The 22,408-nt window shown below is 35.0% G+C and overlaps 1 protein-coding gene across 10 annotated transcripts in view; it reads left to right on the top strand.

The window, feature by feature from the left end:
• Positions 1 to 22,408, top strand: part of KIF20B (kinesin family member 20B) — a 70,496-nt gene that overhangs the window by 1,677 nt on the left and 46,411 nt on the right. For 8 of the 10 annotated variants that reach the window (XM_063637874.1, XM_055274249.2, XM_063637878.1 and 5 more), the window contains exons 2-14: positions 2,042 to 2,189; positions 5,903 to 5,989; positions 6,076 to 6,192; positions 6,608 to 6,746; positions 7,652 to 7,836; positions 10,728 to 10,764; positions 12,943 to 13,170; positions 14,427 to 14,538; positions 15,418 to 15,489; positions 15,569 to 15,715; positions 16,698 to 16,860; positions 17,402 to 17,689; positions 21,935 to 22,074. In XM_063637874.1, the coding sequence (XP_063493944.1) occupies positions 2,043 to 2,189; positions 5,903 to 5,989; positions 6,076 to 6,192; positions 6,608 to 6,746; positions 7,652 to 7,836; positions 10,728 to 10,764; positions 12,943 to 13,170; positions 14,427 to 14,538; positions 15,418 to 15,489; positions 15,569 to 15,715; positions 16,698 to 16,860; positions 17,402 to 17,689; positions 21,935 to 22,074 (1,862 nt within the window). In that variant the 5' untranslated portion in view covers position 2,042. The remainder of the gene's footprint in view (positions 1 to 2,041; positions 2,190 to 5,902; positions 5,990 to 6,075; positions 6,193 to 6,607; positions 6,747 to 7,651; positions 7,837 to 10,727; positions 10,765 to 12,942; positions 13,171 to 14,426; positions 14,539 to 15,417; positions 15,490 to 15,568; positions 15,716 to 16,697; positions 16,861 to 17,401; positions 17,690 to 21,934; positions 22,075 to 22,408) is intronic. The other 2 variants (XM_055274254.2, XM_063637876.1) reach the window with 1 other exon arrangement.

The raw sequence follows: 22,408 nt of genomic DNA, 5'->3' as shown, positions 1-22,408 counted from the left end.
AGATGAGCGCTTTCCTTAGTCCTTTTGCAATTTAGGGGAAAAAAGTCAACTATGTTCTTGTGATACGTTTAGGAATTTCAGCCTGATCAAGGAAAAAGATTGACAACAAGGTGGCAGGAATAAACAAGGACTTAGGATTGTACGCAAAGGAAATCCCTCTCAGTGTGGGACCTTTTCTAGACCAGGGTGAGGGGCCGCCATCCAGAGGGGAAAGAGGGCAAGGGGGATGGGGAGTAGGGGAGGAAAGAATCATAGAGGGGCTTACATGCCTAAATGATGTTGCACAGTGGAGAGTCTCTGGATCATAGAACTCTCAAAGGCAGCAGTGGCTTGGGGGTCTTGATAATCCCAGGTTTTATGTGTCTGGCAAATGTTGGGTGCAGTTTCATGGGGCATTCAAACCTGGCAGGCTCTAAATCGCTAAAAATATGCTTATTTTGGGCCGTATTGAAAGTAAATGGATGCTTCAGAATTTGAGTTTGGCGCCCCAGCAGGCTTTTCCTTTTTTTTTTTTTTTTTTTTTTTTGACGCAGTCTTGCTCTGTGTTCAGGCTGGAGTGCAGTGGCGCGATCTCGGCTCACTGCAACCTCTGCCTCCTGGGTCCAAGCGATTCTCCTACCTCAGCCTCCTTAGTAGCTGGGACTACAGGTGCACGCCACCACACCCGGCTAATTTGTGTATTTTTTAGTAGAGACGGGGTTTTACCGTGTTGGCCAGGATGGTCTCGATCTCCTGACCTCGTGATCCACCCACCTTGGCCTTCCAAAGTGCTGGGAATACAGGAGTGAGCCACTGCGCCCGGCTGTAGGCTTTTTAATTTTTATTTCAAACATTTATGGTCCTTGATCCAGTGGGCTTTTGAGCTAAGATCCCTACCAGCTGTGAAGAAGTTTACAATTTAGGGCTATTATGCAAGGGCCATCTTTGGTTCATTTTATATAATACCTGTGGGTGATGGTCGTTACTACTTTCTTGGGCTAGGAACCTTAGTTTGGGAGTCACTGATCTAGATATTTTTTAATCTTGTCAAAAAAACAGCACAGAGTCCTCCCCCTGTCTCTGGTATTGTACATCTAGTAGATTCTCAGTAAATATTAGAATGTTAGTATTTTTTAGTTAAGGTTATCCTTAAGTTTACCTTTTAGTTTAGTGATTTGATGTTTAATTCAATTGTAATAGTTTACTGATGCATTATTCCTACTTAACTTAAAACCTGTGATGTGTCAGGTACTGTTTTGAATGTGTTTACATATATTATTTTACTTTTTACTTGAATTTGAAATTGAAAGTAATTTTTCAGATAACTGAGTTTTTTTTTTTTTTTTGACGGAGTCTCGCTCTGTTGCCCAGGCTTGAGTGCAGTGGCGTGATCTCGACTCACTGCAACCTCTGCCTCCCTGATTCAAGCAATTCTCTGCTTCAGCCTCCCGAGTAGCTGGGATTACAGGTGCCTGGCACCACGCCCGGCTAATTTTTTTGTATTTTTAGTAGAGACGGGGTTTCACCATCTTGGCCAGGTTGGTCTTGAACTCCTGGCCTCGTGATCGACCTGCCTTGGCCTCCCAAAGTGCTGGGATTACAGGCGTGAGCCACCGCACCAGGCCCAGATAACTGAGTTTTAACTTTTAAATGCTAAAAGAAAGTCTGTAAGTAATATTCTACAGGAGTCACTAAGTAGATGACACAAGGTTATAATTTACTCTGTGATCTCCTTACTATTTGAGTTTTGAGAGGATTTCAGGGTGAGAGTAAACATTTTATACCGTCTTTACAGATTACCTGTACTCATGAAACCTCTTTGAATGGATATTATATGAAAATAGTAGGCTGTGTTCAGTATTATTAGATTCAGAGTCTGTAAATATAATTTGATCTTTAGTCTTTCCTGTAGGGCATTGTGTTATAAATGAAGCAATGTAATGCTTTTCTTTTCTAAAATCTAGTTATTTGGAGGGAAGTAGTGGGCTAGACTTTTGAAAGTGTGGGTGGCTTACATGCTGACTTATGAAGCTTGTTAAAGAAGTTGCCGTTATTCTTGCAGAATGGAATCTAATTTTAATCAAGAGGGAGTACCTCGACCATCTTATGTTTTTAGTGCTGACCCAATTGCAAGGCCTTCAGAAATAAATTTCGATGGCATTAAGCTTGATCTGTCTCATGAATTTTCCTTAGTTGCTCCAAACACTGAGGTAAGTACAAGAAAAGTATTGTGTTGATTATCATGCCTCCTTCTAACGCAAGGGTTGGCAAACAATGGCCTGTTTTTGTATTACCTGTTTTTGTACTTAGATACAAGCTAAGAATTGTTTTTATATTTTTAAATAGTGGAAGAAAAATCAAAATAGGAATAATGTCACATAACAAAAATTATGTGAATTTCAAACATCACTGTCGATAAATAAAGTTTTATTGCATCACAATTGTACTTATTGGTTTATTTATTTACTACATCCGTTGTGGCGCTATAATGGCAGAGTTGAGTAGTTGTGACGAGACTATAGGATCTCTAGAACCTAAAATATTAGCTGTCTAGGTCTTTACAGAGAAAATTATTGACTCCTGGATTGGCATGATGTTTTTGAGATTTGTCATGTGTCATACATCAGTAGTTTTTCCCTTTTTATTGCTAAGTAGTTGTCTGTTGTGCAGATATGCCACATTTCCATTTGTCATTTGATGGACATTTAGGTAGTTTACAGTTTGAGGCCATTATAAATAATGCCGCTCTGAACATTCGTGTGCAAGCCTTTTTGTGGACTTGTGTTTTCATTTTTCTTTGGTAAATACCTAGGAATACAAACTATGTTAAGTTTAACTTTATAAGTAACTACTAAACTTTTTCAAAGTGGCTGTTCCAGCAACGGCAATGTATGTAGGTTCCAGTGCTTCTACCTCTTTGCCAACACTTGATAATGTAAATCTTTATTTCTAGTGGATGTGTAATGGTATCCTGTTGTGGTTTTAGTTTGCCCTTTCTAATTAGCACTCTTTCAAGTATTCTTGGCCATTTTTCTACTTTCTTTGTAAAGTGTCTCTCCAGATCTTTTTCCCATTTAAATTAGGTTGTTTCAGTAGTGTTTTGTGAGAAATCTTTATGTATACAAATCCTTTATCAGATTAATAGTGTCTTGATGATCAGACATTTTAAAATTTAAAGACATTCAATTTAACATTTTCTTTTCTTTTTTGTTGAATTTTTGTGTGTGTGTGCTTTAAGAAACTTTCGTCTTCCCCAAAGTTTTTGTCTTAACTTTTTCTAGAAATTTTAGTTTTCATTTGAGTAGTTATATCTGTGGTCCATTTTGAACAGTTTTTGTGTGCAGTTGATGTAGGGACCCAGGTTAACTTTTTTCTTTTCCTTTTTAACTTCCATACATTTTTTTTAACTACATAAATAGTTATTTCAGCATTATCTATTGAAAAGACGTTCCTTTCCCCATTGTTTTGGTGCTTTACAAATGGCTGTGTATATGTGGATCTATTTCTGGATTTTATTCTCTTCCTTTGACCTATTTGTCCTTATTCCAACACAATACTGTCTATTTCTGTAGCTTTATAATGATTCTTGAAATTAGGTAGTGTGAATTCTCCAATTTTGCTTTTCTTTTCTAGAAAAATTTTGGCTTTCCTAGGTCCTTTGTGTATTCATAAATTTTAGAATCAGCTTGCCAGTTTCTACAAGACAGCATCTTGGGATTTTTGACTGGGATTGCATTAAATCTGTGGATCAATTTGGAGAGAATTGACATCTTGACAATATTGAGTCTTAATCCATGAACATGGTATTCTTCATTTTATTTAGGTCTTTAATGTCTCAGCAGTATTTTATACTTGTCAATGTGGAGGCCTTTCGTGTCTTTTCAAATATATTTATAAACATTTTATGTTATTTGATGCTATTGTAAATAATATTTTTAGTTGCTTTAGGCATAATGAAACACTGCATATATTTCAAATATGCAGTTTGATAACTTTTGACATGTGCATACACTTATGTAACTCACTACAGTCTAGATAGTGAGTATATCCATTACCCTCAAGTTTCCTTGAGGCTCCTTGTAAGTCCTCCCTCCCATCACACCTCCAAGTAACCTCTGATTAGCATTCTCTTAGTATACATTAATTTTTTGTAGATTTGTTGGATTTTGTATGCGTATGTTCATGTTGTTTCTAAATAAAGAAAATTTTATTTCTTCCTTCCCAATTTGGATGACTTTTGTCTTTTCATTTCCTTTTTTTTCCTTCCATGTTGCTTTTCCTTTTGTTTCCCCTCCTCTCCCCTCCCCTTCTTTCTTTCCCTTCTTCCCTTCCTTTTTACCGTTCTTTTTCCTTTCCTTTTCTCTTCCCTTTTTCTTTCCCTTACCCCTCCTCTTTTCTTCCCCCATCCCCTTTCCCCCTTCACACTCAGTTACACCAGCTAGAACCTTTAATACAATGTTACTAGAAGTGGGGAAGCAGAAATCCTCTTCTTATTACTCATTTTGCTGCTCATCTTAGATTGAGTCTTTCCTGTTAAGTGTGTTGTTAGCTATAGATTTTTTGTAAGTGCCCTTTATCAGGATGAGGAAGTTTGCATTTATTACAGTTTGCTGAGAATTTTTCTTACAAATGGACGCTGGATTTTGTCAAATGCTGTTTTCCCATCTGTAGAGATAAAAGTTTCTCTTCATTCTTTTAATATGGTTAATTGCCTGGATTGATTTTTGAATGCTAAACTGACTTTATGTTCCTAGAATAAACCATTCTTGGTCAGATGTATTATCCTGTTTTATATATTGGCTAGTATTTTGTGTGGTAAATTTTGTGTATATCTTAATGTGGTATTTTGTTTTCTAATTTTTTCCTGAGGATATCTTTGTCAGTTGTGTTATTCAGGTTATGTCAAACTCAAAATTAGTTAAGGTATTTTCTCTTCCTATATTTTCTTAAAGAGTTTATGTACAATTTGTATTTTTTTTTTTTTTTTGAGACGGAGTTTTGCTCTTGTTGCCCAGGCTGGAGTGCAATGGCGTCATCTCGGCTCACCGCAATCTCTGCCTCCAAGGTTCAAGCGATTCTCCTGCCTCAGCCTCCCAAGTAGCTGGGATTACAGGCATGCACCACCATGCCTGGCTCATTTTGTATTTTTAGTTGAGATGGGGTTTCTCCATGTTGGTCAGGCTGGTCTCAAACTCCTGACCTCAGGTGATCCACCCGCCTCGGCCTCCCAAAGTGTTGGGATTACAGGCGTGAGCCACCGCTCCTGGCCTGATTATTTTCTTAAATGTTTGATAGAATTTACCGTTAAACTACTAAGGCCTGAATTTTTTTTTGTGTGGCATTATTTTGTTTGAAAATGGATTCAGTTTGCTTAATAGAAATTGGGTTATTCAGATTTTCTAGTTATGTCTGTTTTGGTTAAGTTGCGTTTATCAAGTAGTTGTTTCCTTTTTACTTTTTTAAAAAATGTTAAAATATTTCTTTAAAATTATATTTTCTATGCACATTTCTTCCTCAGAAAAAGTAACAAGGAGAATGGTACATAGTAAGAAAATTCTGAATGCCTCATGGAATTGAGCATTTGAATAATAGAATATTCTGGTTACTTTTGATTTATTCTAGAGTTATATTTTCCAATGACTTAGGGCCTCATTATATTAGGCTTTTGTGGAGTAAAGGCTTTTTATAAACTTCACGTATAAATACAGGAGATGGAGGAAATTGGATCTTTTTTGGTGTATTTTGTTTTTATTTAAATAGACTTATTGAGTTTTTCTAACATGATTAAAAGCAGGATAGTGACTGCTTAGAAATTCTTTGTCATCTCAGATTATTATGTAAAAAGTAGCCATGTTAAGGAAAGATGGTCTCTGAAAAGCCGTATCTTTCAAAAACACAATGTTGTTCTCCTTTATTTTTTAAGGCAAACAGTTTCGAATCTAAAGATTATCTCCAGGTTTGTCTTCGAATAAGACCATTTACACAGTCAGAAAAAGAACATGAGTCTGAGGTTTGTGTTGAATTTAATAGAATTTTAATATTTTACTTTAAATTGGCAAAATACTAGTTTTTATTTATTGGGGGTATGTATTCTAGGGCTGTGTGCATATTCTGGATTCACAGACTGTTGTGCTGAAAGAGCCTCAGTGCATCCTTGGTCGGTTAAGTGAGAAAAGCTCGGGGCAGATGGCACAGAAATTCAGTTTTTCCAAGGTAAAACTGAAGTGTTTTTGTTTTTTGTTTTAAAGATAAAGAGACTTGGCTTAGGCTAAATTGCTATATAATTGTATATAATGAACTATACATTTTATGCTTATGCAACTTAGATTTTAAGGATAAGACTCAAATCTCAGGTCTGGAAATACATAATTGGATGTGAAGAGATCACTGTAGTGTTCTTAAAATTATTATTAATATATTTTTAAGAAATATTCTTTTCAAAACTTAGGTGAATACTGGATTCCCTGGTACAGATTTCTATCTTGAAAACTTTCTGGTAGTAAAACTATCAAGTGTATTTGTGGGAGTGGGGATAATTTAAATTTTTAAACAGTAGTGTTGGGATGGAACACACTATTAAGATTAACTTGAATTTTCTAAAAAGAGTTTTTAAAAAATGTTTGCTTAGGTTTTTGGCCCAGCAACTACACAGAAGGAATTCTTTCAGGGTTGCATTATGCAACCAGTAAAAGACCTCTTGAAAGGACAAAGTCGTCTGATTTTTACTTACGGGCTAACCAATTCAGGAAAAACATATACATTTCAAGGTAAGTACTGTTTTATTTTGGTTGGAAAGGATAAGGAAGCAATAGTAATCAATCACTCAGTATTTTTATACATACATGTAGTTATGTTGCTATTACCTAGTATGTGTTTGCTCTATTTTTAATAGTACTAGTATATTATTATGTATTGCTGTTTTTTTTTTTGTTTTTTTTTTTGTTTTTTTGGGGACAGAGTCTCACTGTGTTGCCCAGGCTGGAGTGCAGTGGTGTGATCTTGGCTCACTGCAACCTCTGCCTCCTGGGTTCAAACGACTCTCCTGCCTCAGCTACTCAGCTTCCCAAGTAGCTGGGACTACAGGCGTGTGCCACCATGCCAAGCTAAGTTTTATATTTTTGTAGAAATGGGGGTTCACCATTTTGGCCAGGCTAGTCTCGAACTCCTGACCTCAGGTGATGTGCCCACCTTGGCCTTCCAAAGTGCTTGGATTATAGGCAAGAGCCACCACGCCTGGCCTTGCTATTGGCTTTTGATTCAAATTTATTTAATTCATTTGTAAAAATACTTTACCCATTGATAGAGATTTAGATGATGATTAAAATCCAGAAAAAGTATTGATGTGATACAGAGAATTAAGCATAAATGACCAGGAAGAAATTTTATATTTCATTTTACTTTTATAGTTTGTGATTATGGGTGATTACAAATCTTAATATGGTTGCATTATCTGAATGTAAAGTTTCACGTTTACATCAGAATAATAGTCAATAAAATATTGGTAATACAGTGAATAACAAAGTGATGGAAAACCGAGTAATCCTCACCTATCATTTTCGTTTTAGTTGTTGACTCTTGCCTATTGGTAGTATAAAAGGAGCTTTAATAAACAAGGAAAGTTTCCTCTTTCCTAGTAGACTGAGAGAGTATAACACAAAAATTCCTTTTGCAGGCACAGAAGAAAATATTGGCATTCTGCCTCGAACTTTGAATGTATTATTTGATAGTCTTCAAGAAAGACTGTATACAAAGATGAACCTTAAACCACATAGATCCAGAGAATACTTACGGTTATCATCAGAACAAGAGAAAGAAGAAATTGCTAGCAAAAGTGCATTGCTTCGGCAAATTAAAGAGGTATGGAAATATTTTAGTATGTAAAATATGTATAATTCCTGACTTCTTATAAACCCTTTAGATTGTTTCACCATATATTGGAATCTGTTTTGTGGTGGTAGTGTTTTTTGTTATTATTAATGTTTTTGAGAAAAATAAAGCTTAAAGTGTGAAGACGTCTTTTCTATTTATATTATACCAACAGCAAGAATGTTTAAACAAAACAAATGTAAATGGTTCTGAAATCTTTTTTGACTGTTGTAGAGCCAGCATTGTGCTTTTTATGTAATGATTTTTTAAAATTCTGTTTTTTAATTGTGAAAGTAATATGTACCCAAAATTTAAAATAGGGAATGTGAGAAGTAAAAAGTAAAAGTTTCCTTTAATTTCATTCCTAAAGAAAGAATTATTAATAGATTGGAAAGTATCGTTTTTGGACCTTTTCTCTCTATATATAAAATCCATACACAGAGCTTTCTATCTGTATATACACAAACATGGTCATATATATGATGTGTATATCTTCATACCTTTGTTTTTATATGTATGATATAATTTTTTTTAAACAGAAAAGAGATCTTACTATGCTTACCATTCTATGACTTGATATTTCATTTAGCGTATCTTAAATCTCTTCCTACCTTAAATCATGTGCCTTTTATCTGTTATGTCTTTAACTTGTTTTTTTTAAATTTTAAATCAGCTTTTAAAATTAAGTCTCCATTGATGGACATTTGTATTGTTTCTGTGTTTTACTATTTTGAACAGTGTTTCAGTAAAGAAACATTCCGTTGCAAATATATTTGGTGCTAATTTTCCCAAACTCAGGCCAAGATTGGATATTTAATAATGTCTGATTTGATAGGTGAAAAATGGCTCACTTGAGCTTACTTCATATTTCTTTAATTGTAAATTAAGTGATTAGTACATCTTAGGATTTTTTCCTGTGAATTGTCACATATGTTCTTTGTCCATTTATCTAGTATTGTGTGACTTTTCTTTTTTTTTACTGATTTATTTAAAAAAGAATACATTATTAATGTATTAGTGTATGGGTTGCAAATTTTCTGGCTTATTGTTTGCTTCTCCCCTGCCCCCATCGTGTTTTTCTTTTTTTTTTCTTCCTTTTTTTAGTTTTTAGAGACAGGATCTTGCTTTATCATCCAGGCTGGAGTATAGTGGTATGATCATAGCTCACTGCTGTCTTGAACTCCTGGGCACAAGTGGTTCTCCTGCCTCAACCTCCTCTGAGTAGCTGGAACTACAGGGGCATGCCACCGCTCCTGGCTGTTTTGATTTTTTTTGTAGAAATGGGGGCTTGGTATGTTGCCTAGGCTGGACTTGAACTCTTGGCCTCAAGAGATCCTCCTCCCTTGGCCTTCCAAACTGTTGAGATTACATGTTTGAGCTGCCAAGCCTGGCCCATTGTGTTTCTCAGTATTCATCTACTCAACAAATTTTATTAAGTCACCTGGTTTTTTTCCAGGCAATATTTTCAGTTTTGAGGACAAATGGTACTGACCTCATGGAGACTGACAATAAATAAATACGTAATATACTGTGAGGAGGTATTATTATATATAAGGTGGTACCATATAAACTTTTAAAAATGAAGTTATACTTGTCTGTTTATTCCTCTTGTGCTTTCTGGATTTTGTAGTATATTTTCAGACATTATTCTATTCAAGGCTGTTAAAAACTACTAATTGTTTTTGTAAATATTTTTACCCTATTAATGCAAATTTTTGTTTTTTAAAACATTTAGAAACCAGGGTTTTAAGGCAGTAAAAAGTGTGTTACCAGTAGAGTTCAAAGATGAGTCTGTGACTATGGTCTCTGAAAGTAAAATAGTATTTTAACCAAATTTATGGGGATTGGTGGATAACTCCATAGCCAATTCATAGAGGAAATTAAAATCATTAATAATGAAAAAAATGTTTTCACTGGGCATGGTGGCTCATGCCTGTAATCTCAGAACTTTGGGAGACTGAAGCAGGCGGATCACTTGAGGCCAGGAGTTGGAGACTAGCCTGACCAACATGGTGAAACCCCGTCTCTATTAAAAATACAAAAAGTTAGCTGGGCGTGGTGACTCACACCTGTAGTCCCAGCTGCTTGGGACGCTGAGGCACCAGAATTGCTTGAACCCGGGAGGTGGAGGTTGCAGTGAGCCGAGATTGCGCCACTACATTCCAGCCTGGGTGACAGAGCAAGACTCTGTCTCAAAAAAAAAAAAGAAAAAATTCTAACAAGTTATCCAGTTAAAACATGATACTGTTTTGCCTATGAAATGATTAAAATGTTAAAAAAAAAATGAGATAATGTACTTTCATACATTGTAAATGCTTCTAGAAAGCAAATTGACAATAGTATGTTAAGAGTGAGAACATTAAAATATTTTATATCTTTTCATCCATCAATTCACTTTTAGGTGTATACTCCAAGGAAATGGGTTTATTTCTATTTCTAAGGAAATAATTAGAATGCAGAAGAAAATACGTAAAGATGTTTGGCAAAACTTGGTGAATAATTTAAATGTTTAATAATAAGGGAATAATTAAGTCATTTCACATGTGTTATATAGCCATCAAATGTTGTAAACAATTTTTAATTATGGGGAGAAAAAGCTTACAACATAAGTGTGGGGAAAAGAATAGAAGGGAAATATTTTAAAATATTAATAGTAACCAACCAGAGTGGCAGGGATTCTACATGATAATATTCTTTTTCATAGTTGTGTGTATTTTTCTGTGAAACTATATTATTTAACTAGGAAAAATTAAAGAATTCATTGAATTGAGTAGATGAAAGGTTGTGATTTGGTAGTGACTTATTTGGATAGGTAATATCTTGATTATTTAACCTTAATGAAAATGTTGTTTTAATTTTTTTAAAACAATCTTTTTTTTTAGGTTACTGTGCATAATGATAGTGATGATACTCTTTATGGTAAGGTTTCATTGCTCACTTATCTTTGATATATTGATTATATGAAGTACATTTGAAAAGCTTTTAATTTTTTTTTTTTTTTTTTTTATTATACTTTAGGGTTTTAGGGTACATGTGCACAATGTGCAGGTTTGTTACATATGTATCCATGTGCCATGTTGATTTCCTGCACCCATTAACTCGTCATTTAGCATTAGGTGTATCTCCTAATGCTGTCCCTCCCCCCTCCCCCCACCCCACAACAGTCCCCGGAGCGTGATGTTCCCCTTCCTGTGTCCATGAGTTCTCATTGTTCAATTCCCACCTATGAGTGAGAACATGCTGACAAAAACAAGAAATGGGGAAAGGATTCCCTATTTAATAAATGGTGCTGGGAAAACTGGCTAGCCATATGTAGAAAGCTGCAACTGGATCCCTTCCTTACACCTTATACAAAAATTAATTCAAGATGGATTAAAGACTTATATGTTAGACCTAAAACCATTAAAATCCTACAAGAAAACCTAGGCAATACCATTCAGGACATAGGCGTGGGCAAGGACTTCATGTCTAAAACACCAAAAGCAATGGCAACAAAAGCCAAAATCGACAAATGGGATCTCATTAAACTAAAGAGCTTCTGCACAGCAAAAGAAACTATCATCAGAGTGAACAGGCAACCTACACAATGGGAGAAAATTTTTGCAACCTACTCATCTGACAAAGGGCTAATATCCAGAATCTACAATGAACTCAAACAAATTTACAAGAAAAAAACAAACAACCCCATCAAAAAGTGGGCAGAGGACATGAACAGACACTTCTCAAAAGAAGACATTTATGCAGCCAAAAAACACATGAAGAAATGCTCCTCATCACTGGCCATCAGAGAAATGCAAATCAAAACCACAGTGAGATACCATCTCACACCAGTTGGAATGGCCATCATTAAAAAATCAGGAAACAACAGGTGCTGGAGAGGATGTGGAGAAATAGGAACACTTTTACACTGTTGGTGGGACTGTAAACTAGTTCAACCATTGTGGAAGTCAGTGTGGCGATTCCTCAGGGATCTAGAACTAGAAATACCATTTGACCCAGCCATCCCATTACTGGGTATATACCCAAAGGACTATAAATCATGCTGCTATAAAGACACATGCACACGTATGTTTATTGCGGCACTATTCACAATAGCAAAGAGTTGGAACCAACCCAAATGTCCAACAACGATAGACTGGATTAAGAAAATGTGGCACATATACACCATGGAATACTATGCAGCCATAAAAAATGATGAGTTCGTGTCCTTTGTAGGGACATGGATGAAACTGGAAAACATCATTCTCAGTAAACTATCGCAAGGACAAAAAAACCAAAGCTTTTAATTTTTAAATCACTTCTAATGTTTTATTTTTATTATTAAAAAATTTTTAGGCCGGGAGCGGTGGCTCGCGCCTGTAATCCCAGCACTTTGGGAGGCTGAGGTGGGTGGATCATGAGGTCAAGAGATTGAGACCATCCTGGCCAACATGGTGAAACCCCATCTCTACTAAAAATAAAAAAATTACCTGGGCATGGTGGCGTGGGCCTGTAGTCCTAGCTACCTGGGAGGCTGAAGCAGGAGAAACCTTGAACTTGGGAGGTGGAGGTTGCAGTGAGCCGAGATCACGTCACTGCACTCCAGCCTGACGACAGAGTGAGACTCCGTCTCAAAAAAAAAAAAATTTTACATTATATTTATTTATTTTTTTTCTATAGACCTCTCCTTTGGTTACTAAGGATTTAATTTCTATAATGATATAGTCGGTGATACCTGGAAAATGATACATATTTGTATGAAATGTCAGTCATTGTAATGTTTTGTTTGTATTAAATATTACAGATATCCCTTTTACTGGTTACAGTTTTAATATTGAATTTGAAGGACACTTGTTTTTCTTTGTCCTTTACATTTAATTTCTATTGGTTCATTAACATATTTTCAAAAAGAAAGGAATTATAAGAAGTAGTCTAACTTTGGTTAATCCACATATTATTTACATCTTCCTTTGTTCCAAAAAGTGTTTAACATAGATGGTCAAAAGATTAAGCATACTTGGTTTTTCAAGTCTGAGAATCGATTTGTACTTTTGTCACATTTTTAGTCAGTTGCTTACTTTTGTGATTATTGTTTTTTCTTTTTCTTTTTTTTTGTAGGAAGTTTAACTAACTCTTTGAATATCTCAGAGTTTGAAGAATCCATGAAAGATTGTGAACAAGCCAACTTGAATATGGCTAATAATATAAAATTTTCTGTGTGGGTTTCTTTCTTTGAAATTTACAATGAATATATTTATGACTTGTTTGTTCCTGTATCATCTAAATTCCAAAAGAGAAAGATGCTGCGCCTTTCCCAAGACGTAAAGGGCTATTCTTTTATAAAAGGTATACTAATGAATATTTTTATTTTATTGCTCTGAAGTTCTCTTCCTCGGCTTTGTGATAGCTGTAAGACTAAAGCAAATAGAAAATTGAAAATTGTAATGCTAATTATTAACATTAAGAGAAGAAGATAATTTTGTGCTTTGGAAGTATGTTTTGGTATATTTATTAAACTTGAATATAAAAGGGTCTATTTTGGTATTGTATTTGCTTGAGTATCATTAATTGGATTTGTGGTGATGGGAAAAGCTGTGTATGGTTATATTCACATTATTTTCCTGCTTTGTAAAAGTGTCCAAATTTTGGAGCTATGAAATGTTACTATCCTTCCAGAGTGGTTTTTCTAACCTTTTAAAACAATTATTCACAGTAGGAAATACGTATTAATAACATCATGACTCAGTACCTACATGGATGTATATATATACATATGTAATATTTACAACTCAAAAGTTTCATTAATTATACTTTTACTACAAGGAATGCACTGTGATATTTTCTATATTCTTTGTCATTTCTATAAAATGCTGGTCAGATGCAGTGGCTCACACCTGTAATCCCAGCACTTTGGGAGGCTGAGGCGGGTGGATCACTTGAGCTCAGGAATTTGAGACGAGCTTGGGCAACATGGCAAAATGCCATCTCTACAAAAAATACAAAAATTAGCTTGGCATGATGGTATGCATCTGTAGTCCCAGCTACTCAGGAGGCTGAGGCAGGAGGATCACTTGAGCCTAGGAGGTCAAGGCTGTAGAGAGCCATGATCACGCCTTTGCACTCCAGGCTGGGCAACAGAGTGAGACCCTGTCTCCAAAAATAAAAATAAAAAATAAATAAATAAATAAATAAAAATTAAAATACTGGTCCTGATTCAATAAATCTGATTTTATGATTCACTAATAAATTACAATCTTCAGTGTTTAATAGCTAGGTAATTTTACAGATTTAATCTGTACTGTATTTTGCCTCTCTTTTTTTCCCTGAGTGTCTAATTCTAAGGAATTGTTACTGTATTTAATTTTCCATTTGGCAGACTCTGTTGACAAACATTTACTTTGTGTGTTTGTGTAATTTACATTCTAGAACACTGTTATAATCTTCTCTGGTGTAACCTGAAATAGCTGAGTTGACTCCAGCTAGGATGTGTTAGAAGAAAGATTTCATCATATATCACTAGGAAAAGACTTTCAAAGAGATTACATTGTAGAGCACATTCTTTGTCTCAATAAATTAATATATATCCTCTTTATTTTTTAAAGATCTACAATGGATTCAAGTATCTGATTCCAAAGAAGCCTATAGACTTTTAAAACTAGGAATAAAGCACCAGAGTGTTGCCTTCACAAAACTGAATAATGCTTCTAGTAGAAGGTAAAGAATAAACTGTAAGAGTAAACTCGAATCACTGATAGTATTCTATGCTAATTTAAACACAGCTAATTTTACATTAAAGTGGGCATTAGGTTCTCTCGTGTTAAATAAATTCGTAAGGCATAAAAAACATTTGGTAAACAGAATAACACCAAACACATTTATCAATACTGTTTCCTGTACTGACAGTAGATTTATTAATTGATAGGAAATCTCTGAGGTATTTTTACTCTTTCTTTATGTCAGTATCTAAGCTCAGTATTTTTGGAGCTGGTAATAATGGTGGCCTTTTCTCTGGGTCTTTCTCACTTATCCCCTGAATACTATATAAATATACTCAGTGAGGGTATAATCTTAAGGGGTTAAGGAAGGATGTTTTGATGGGATTGGGGGATGAGAGGCAAAGGAAATAAGTTTAAGCAGTGAGATAATTAAAGCAGGCTTTTTCTTAGAGAAGGAGTCCTGTTCCCCTAGTCAGTTGAGCATGGGACAATACAAGATCTGGATCTATAGGTCAAATGTATGCTTTGCTTTAGGTGTGTATTCAGAGTATTGGCTAGCTGTACATAATACCATTTTAACTAATATTATCTTTTCAAACAAAATGTCACTTTATTATAAATGATACTATTAATAGAAATTGAACTGTCAGGAGATAATTTGAGGGATTTAGAGCTAGGCAAAAGGTGATTTTAGGCATTTGGGCATGTAAGTGACAGTAGAACACTGGCTTGAAATATTTAACAGCTAATTGGAAAATGCAGTGGTGGACTGTAGTTAATATTAGGGTATAAATAAGATTGATTTGAATACTTGTCTCTCCGATTTAGAATGCAGAAATTAAAAATGATAAGATAACATTTGATCTTTGTATTTCAGTCACAGCATATTCACTGTTAAAATATTACAGATTGAAGATTCTGAAATGTCTCGTGTAATTCGAGTCAGTGAGTAAGTTGAAATTCTTTAAATTTAATTATTTGTAATTGTTTTGAAGAACTTTTAAAGCACTTCTTTTTTCTTAATTCAGATTATCTTTATGTGATCTTGCTGGTTCAGAACGAACTATGAAGACACAGAATGAAGGTGAAAGGTTAAGAGAGACTGGGAATATCAACACTTCTTTATTGACTCTGGGGAAGTGTATTAACGTCTTGAAGAATAGTGAAAAGTCAAAGTAAGTGTTTCTGAAAGTGTTATTAGCATATTAAATATTATAATATTTAAACTTTCAACTTTCTTGTTTTTAGAAAGTTCTTTTTTGATTTTTAACCTGCTTCTTAAGTAACGACTGTGTATAGATTGTGATTCAAGTACTTAAGAGATCTTGGATTAAAGACAATGATAGAAATGTCAGTTGATGCCAGTAACTCATCAGGTAAAGTCAGTATTTTCCATGGCAAATCTATACCAATAGACACTGTAAATGAGAAGCTTCTAATGCTGGTTTAGGATCTAAAACCACTTTATTCTTATCAATGCATTGTGTGTGGTTCTAGATGCAATAGATTTTTGCATTAATTAGCATTTTAGGCTGAGTAAATATAAATCAGCCTTCACCATTTCTATTTAGGGTGTTTCATGACATCTCTTATATACTTGCTCTATACTAGGGAACGTAACCCAGTTAAATGTGGTTTTCTTTATATTTTACATAGTGGGTTATTGTTAGTAAGTAGCAGCAGTTAAACAGCCAGGCATGGTGCCTTATACCTGTAATCCCAGCACTTTTGGAGGCCAAGGCAGAAGGATTACTTGAGCCCAGGAGTTCAAGACCAGCCTCATCTCTACTAAAAATAAAAATAAAAAAATTAACCAGATGTAGTAGCAGGCACCCATAATCCCTGCTACCCTGGAGGCAGAGATGAGAGGATCGCTTGAGCCTAAGAGGTTGAGGCTGCAGTGAGCCATAATTGTGCCACTATACTCCAGTCTGGGCAACCAAGCTAGACCCTGTCTCAAAACAGAAACAAAAACAAAAGCAAACAAAAAAAGATAAAAAGAAAACTGAGAAGGACTATTACATCTAAAACTAATCACTACCCTAAAGTTTAATTTCATGATAGGTGGCTTAATTATTTCTTTGTAAAATGTGTCAGCACCCCGACTTCATGAGATGTTTTTTAACTTACAATGTTTTCTGAAAATTTTTTCCGTAGGTTTCAACAGCATGTGCCTTTCCGGGAAAGTAAACTGACTCACTATTTTCAAAGTTTTTTTAATGGTAAAGGGAAAATATGTATGATTGTCAATATCAGCCAATGTTATTTAGCCTATGATGAAACACTCAATGTATTGAAGTTCTCCGCCATTGCACAAAAAGTAAATATTTTATTAAGCCTCTTATTATTAGAATATTAACAGTTTTTCTTTAAATAAATATTTTGTACTTAATACTGTAAGCCTAGGAAATAATTCAAAATTAAAAAGGTAAATATTTGACCAAGTAGGAAGACATGAGAAAGGATTGAAAGTTGCCCATGCTAGGATTAAAATGACCTTTAGTAATAAGAGTTAATAATAAGCATCAGTTATAAATTAATGAGTATTTTTGGAATGAATTGTCTGCTCTGCCATTCATCTTGTTCATTTGGTACTTCTGAGTAATTGGAAAACCCTCTGCTAAGATTAATACTGAGAACTTAGCCAGGAAGATAGATTTTTCCTCTAGTTTACATGTGTAAGTAGCTTTTTTCCTATCAGAATGTTCATTAAGGGATGGTGATTCCTGTTTGTATGTTTGTTTGAATAGTTTTTCCTTAACACTTGAGTTTTCATTTGACTTATATTTATAAAATAATCATTTTCTAGTGGACGGTTCTTGTCTTTCCTGTTTTAAAAGTCACATTGAATATTTTAACAGGTTTGTGTCCCAGACACTTTAAATTCCTCTCAAGAGAAATTATTTGGACCTGTCAAATCTTCTCAAGATGTATCACTAGACAGTAATTCAAATAGTAAAATATTAAATGTAAAAAGAGCCACCATTTCATGGGAAAATAGTCTAGAAGATTTGATGGAAGATGAGGATTTGGTTGAGGAGCTAGAAAACGCTGAAGAAACTCAAAATGTGGAAACTAAACTTATCGATGAAGATCTAGATAAAACATTAGAGGAAACTAAGGCTTTAATTAGCCACGAAGAGAAAAGAGTATGTATTAAGAACTCATACTTCTATGCTTGTCTTCTTATTCTGAAGTTAAGGTTAAATCTTAAGGCTCTCTCTTCGGTTTTTTTCAACAGTATACTGAAGTTTTTGTGTTCAACTTTATATTTTGAAAAATTTCAGACCTATAGAAGGACTAGTACAATGAATACTCATTTATCCTTCACCTGGATTCTCCAGTTACCATTTTATGAGTATGCGAATACACATCTTTTGGTCTGTACGATTTGAAAATAAGATCCAGACATAATGACACCTTACATCTAAATATTTGAACATATTTTTCTAAGAACATGGGCATTTTCGTCATGATCACAAGACCATGAAATTTTCATACCCAAGAAATTTAACATTGATACACTCATATAACCTCGTATACTGTTTGTATTGAGATTTCTCCAGTGTTCCCAATATGTTCTTTATAGCCACTTTGTTTTTGTCTACAGCCAGAGTTAACACATTGCTTTTGATTATTGTGTTTCTTTAATCATTTCTAATCTAGCACTGACATTTTTGAAAAGTGGATCCTAGTTTTCTCATAGAATACCTGCAATCTAAATTTGTTTATTTATTCATGATTTAGGTTTAATACATTGGGAAGCTTTTTATGTAGGTTAAGTTGTAAATTTTCCATTGCATCACACCAAGAGCCACATGATGTCTGATTTTTCCATTCTTAGAGATGCTAAGTTTTGCTCACTTGGTTAAGATAACAGTATTTCAGATCTTTATTGCAAAACCATATTATCTATGGGGTGATACTTACAGACCATGTGAGTATCCTTTCACTAAGTGATTTTATGTATTCCATCAGACTTTTATTTTGCAGTCTCAAGTACAAGTGCTAAAACTATCTACCAAGTACCTATGATCTCATATCTTCAAAAACAGTAATTGTTTGTCATCTTGTTATGATAAATAAATAAGATTTAACAGTTGTTTTTTTAGCCTCTGTCCAATTATAGTATTTATTTATTTATTTTTGAGAAAGCATCTTGCCCTGTTGCACGATGGCTAGAGTGCAATGGCACGATCTCGGCTCACTGCAACCTCTGCCTCCCGGGTTCAAGCGATTCTCCTGCCTCAGCCTCCTGAGTAGCTGGGATTATAGGCGTGCGCAACCATACCCGGTTAAGTTTTTTTTTGTATCTTTAGTAGAGATGGGGTTTCACCATGTTGGCCAGGCTGGTCTTGAACTCCTGACCTTGTGATTGCCCGCCTCGGCCTCCCAAAGTACTGGGATTACAGGCGTGAGCCACCTTACCTGGCCACCTATTCCCCTCTTTAATTGGCCATAACTCCGTGAGTATAGATGGAGTCCTCTTACCAGTGTCCTAGAAACACTAGTAGACCTGTGTTCATGGGTGTGCTTTAATGGTGTTGACATATCACACATCACAGTACTCTTTTTGGATTGCAGAAGTATAGATGATGATGTATTAGGCTAAATACTCTCATTTTAATAATTTGCCTTCATGTCCCTGGAAGTGATTATTGAACATATGTTTGGAAACAAGAATGATAGCTTCAGTTGGAGTACAAGTCCCACTTTATCTAGTCACTATGTGATTAGACCGTGTTACTTGGGCTTCTGTAATGTATTAAATAGTATCTCCTCAGTGACGAAAGGAGCCATTAATAGTCTAGTTTGGCTGGTGTAGTGGCTCACACCTGTAATTCCAGCACTTTGGGAAGCTGAGGTAGGAGGACTGCTTGAGCTCAGGAGTTCAAAACTAGCCTGGGCAACATAGTGAGACCCCATCTCTACAAAAAAGTAAAATTAGCCAGGCATGATGATGCACAGGTGTAGTCCCAGCTACTTGGGAGGCTGCAGTGGGAAGATTGCTTGAGCCCAGGATTTCTAGGCAGCAGTGAGTCATCACTGCACTATGGCACTCTGGCCTGGGTGACAGAGTGAGACCTTGTCTTAAAAACAAAGAAACAAACCAAAAAACCCAGTTTTATTTATTTTCATCTTGAAGTTGAAATTTTTGTAAAATGTTGCTTAGTAAAATTTCTGAAATCACTAGAGAAAAATATTTAATGCTATAGTTTATAATGGATTATATAGTGTAAATGCTTACCATATAAGATTGACTAAATATTTTAAGGAAATTCATCAAAATGTCTAATATTTGACATTTTAAAATCAATATGATTAGGTGTTGGCATGCTTTATTTTTTTCTTCTAGAGACAAAGTCTTGCTCTGTTGCCTAGGCTGGAGTGCAATAGTATAGTTATGGCTCACTGCTGCTTCGAAATCCTGGGCTCAAGTGATCCTCTTGCCTCAGCCTCCTGAGTAACTGGGACCACAGATGCATGCCACCAACCCTAACTGATTTTTAAAAATGTTTTGTAGACATGAGGCCTTGCTCTATTGCCCAGGCTGATCTTGAACCCTTGGGCTCAGGCAATCCTCCTGCCTTGCAAAGCGCTGGGATTACAGATGTAAGTCAATGTGCCCAGCCCTTTATTCACATTTTAATTAAAGGATTGGGACTTTTAAAAACCGTTATAAAATACCTTGATATTAGCATACATATACTTAAATTCATTTAGCTATAATAGCCAGCCTAAATTTTTTCAGTAAAAACTTTATCAGATGCTAACAATGATAAAACCTAATTATTGAAAACTGTTAAACTTCCCGCCAGGCGCGGTGGCTCATGCCTGTAATCCCAGCACTTTGGGAGGCCGAGGCGGGTGGATCATGAGGTCGGGAGATTGAGACCATCCTGGCTAACACGGTGAAACCCCGTCTCTACTAAAAATACGAAAAATTAGCCAGGTGTGGTGGCTGGCACCTGTAGTCCCAGCTACTCGGGAGGTTGAGGCAGGAGAATGGCGTGAACCTGGAGGGCGGAGGTTGCAGTGAGCCGAGATCAAGCCACTGCACTCTAGCCTGGGCGACAGAGTGAGACTGCATCTCAAAATAAATAAATAAATAAAATAAACAAACTTCCCAAGGTTTTTCCACATTCATTCTGATGTCTCCTTCAATAGTTATTATTGTTTTACACAGTTAGAAAGTATGTAGTTTAAAATTATTAAAATAGTATTATATATTTATAGTAGAGTGGAAAAGAAAATTTAAATATAAACATCTCTCAAATCTACCACTCATGTTAATGGATTTTTATTATATATTACTGTTTTGTAACCTGGTATTCTTTGTATAAAAATAAATTGTGAAAAGTATGAATTATTAATATAGGTTATCATTATTGATTACAGTAGTTTATGGTAGTAGCATAATTAAACCAATCCTTTAACGTTGTTTGAGTTGGGTTCACTTTTTCTTTATTTAAACACAACTACCATCACAAAACAACAACACTGTGATCAGCATTCATACAACCAGAACATGGGGTTATATTATAATTATTTTCATATAAATTCTTGGAGGCAGAGTTTCAAAGTCTGGATATCTATAGAACGATTTTCAAATATAAAGTTGAGACATTGGAAGATCTGTAGCTTAGAGTTTATTGTTTAATTTGTTGTTGAGTAACTTTAAATAGAAACATTAAAAAGAATATGTAGCTGTTTCCTTAATGCTACAATTTATGTTATGAATGTGTAATGGTCATGTTAAGTGTTTTATTTACTGCTTTATTTATATATTGTACATTTTTCATGATTATGTATGTGTTTCAAAGGCTATAGAATTGCTGTTGACATCTGGATAGTTATAAAAGCCTAATAAGATAAGTTCATGTAACATCTTTATTTGACAGATTAGTAAGTGGATGTTCTCAGCAACTTCTCTAGTGTATACAATCCTTGGGCTTTGGACTTTGACAGGCCACTTTTAAACTCAACCTTTAGCATTTACCAGAGATCTGATCCTTATGCTTCCCACCTATGAAATATGGATGATACCAAGCTCACAGAAAGTTGTGGATTAAATGAAGCAAATATGGAACTCCCCAGAGTAGTTCTTGATAGATAATAAATGCAATAATTAACTTCACTTATTTTCTTAGTATAGCTAGACAGTGAGACGAGTTACCAAAGGTCTATTTCTAAAATGTGGAAAGGCCAACCTGATTTTTCAGTTAACAAATCTCTGCAAACATATAATTTTTAGTGAGAACATTATCACTATTAAAAAGGACACGTAATTATAATTGACTAAATGTAAAGTTTTATTTTTTGAACAGTTGGATGGTATTTCTCTTGGGATATATTTATTCTTTTATAAGAATTTTATCATTTACATGTTATAGAAACTGTTGGACTTAATAGAAGACTTGAAAAAAAAACTGATAAATGAAAAAAAGGAAAAATTAACCTTGGAATTTAAAATTCGAGAAGAAGTTACACAGGAGTTTACTCAATATTGGGCTCAACGGGAAGCTGACTTTAAGTAAGTTGTTTATTTCATGTCCAGGTAAAAACTGAGAATTTTATTTACTTTTTTAGTTTTTTTTTTTTACTTAATTTACTTTTTATATTAGGTGGCTTCTGAATTCTGATCTCTTTATACAAGCTTGAAAATGGCTGTTACTGGTCTGGCGCAGTGGCTCATGCCTGTAATCCCAGCATTTTGGGAGGCCTAGGCAGGCGGATCACTCAAGGTCAGGAGGTCGAGACCAGCCTGGCCAACATGGTGAAACCTCGTGTCTACTAAAAATAGAAAAATTAGCTGGGCGTACTGGCATGTTCCTGAAGTCCCAGCTGTTTAGGAGGCTGAGGCACGA

This window comes from Symphalangus syndactylus, chromosome 4 (genome assembly GCF_028878055.3).
Source record: "Symphalangus syndactylus isolate Jambi chromosome 4, NHGRI_mSymSyn1-v2.1_pri, whole genome shotgun sequence".
In the NCBI taxonomy this organism is placed as follows: domain Eukaryota; kingdom Metazoa; phylum Chordata; class Mammalia; order Primates; family Hylobatidae; genus Symphalangus; species Symphalangus syndactylus.
Note: the sequence above shows the minus strand (reverse complement) of the source record. Positions and strands in the feature narration are given on the sequence as shown.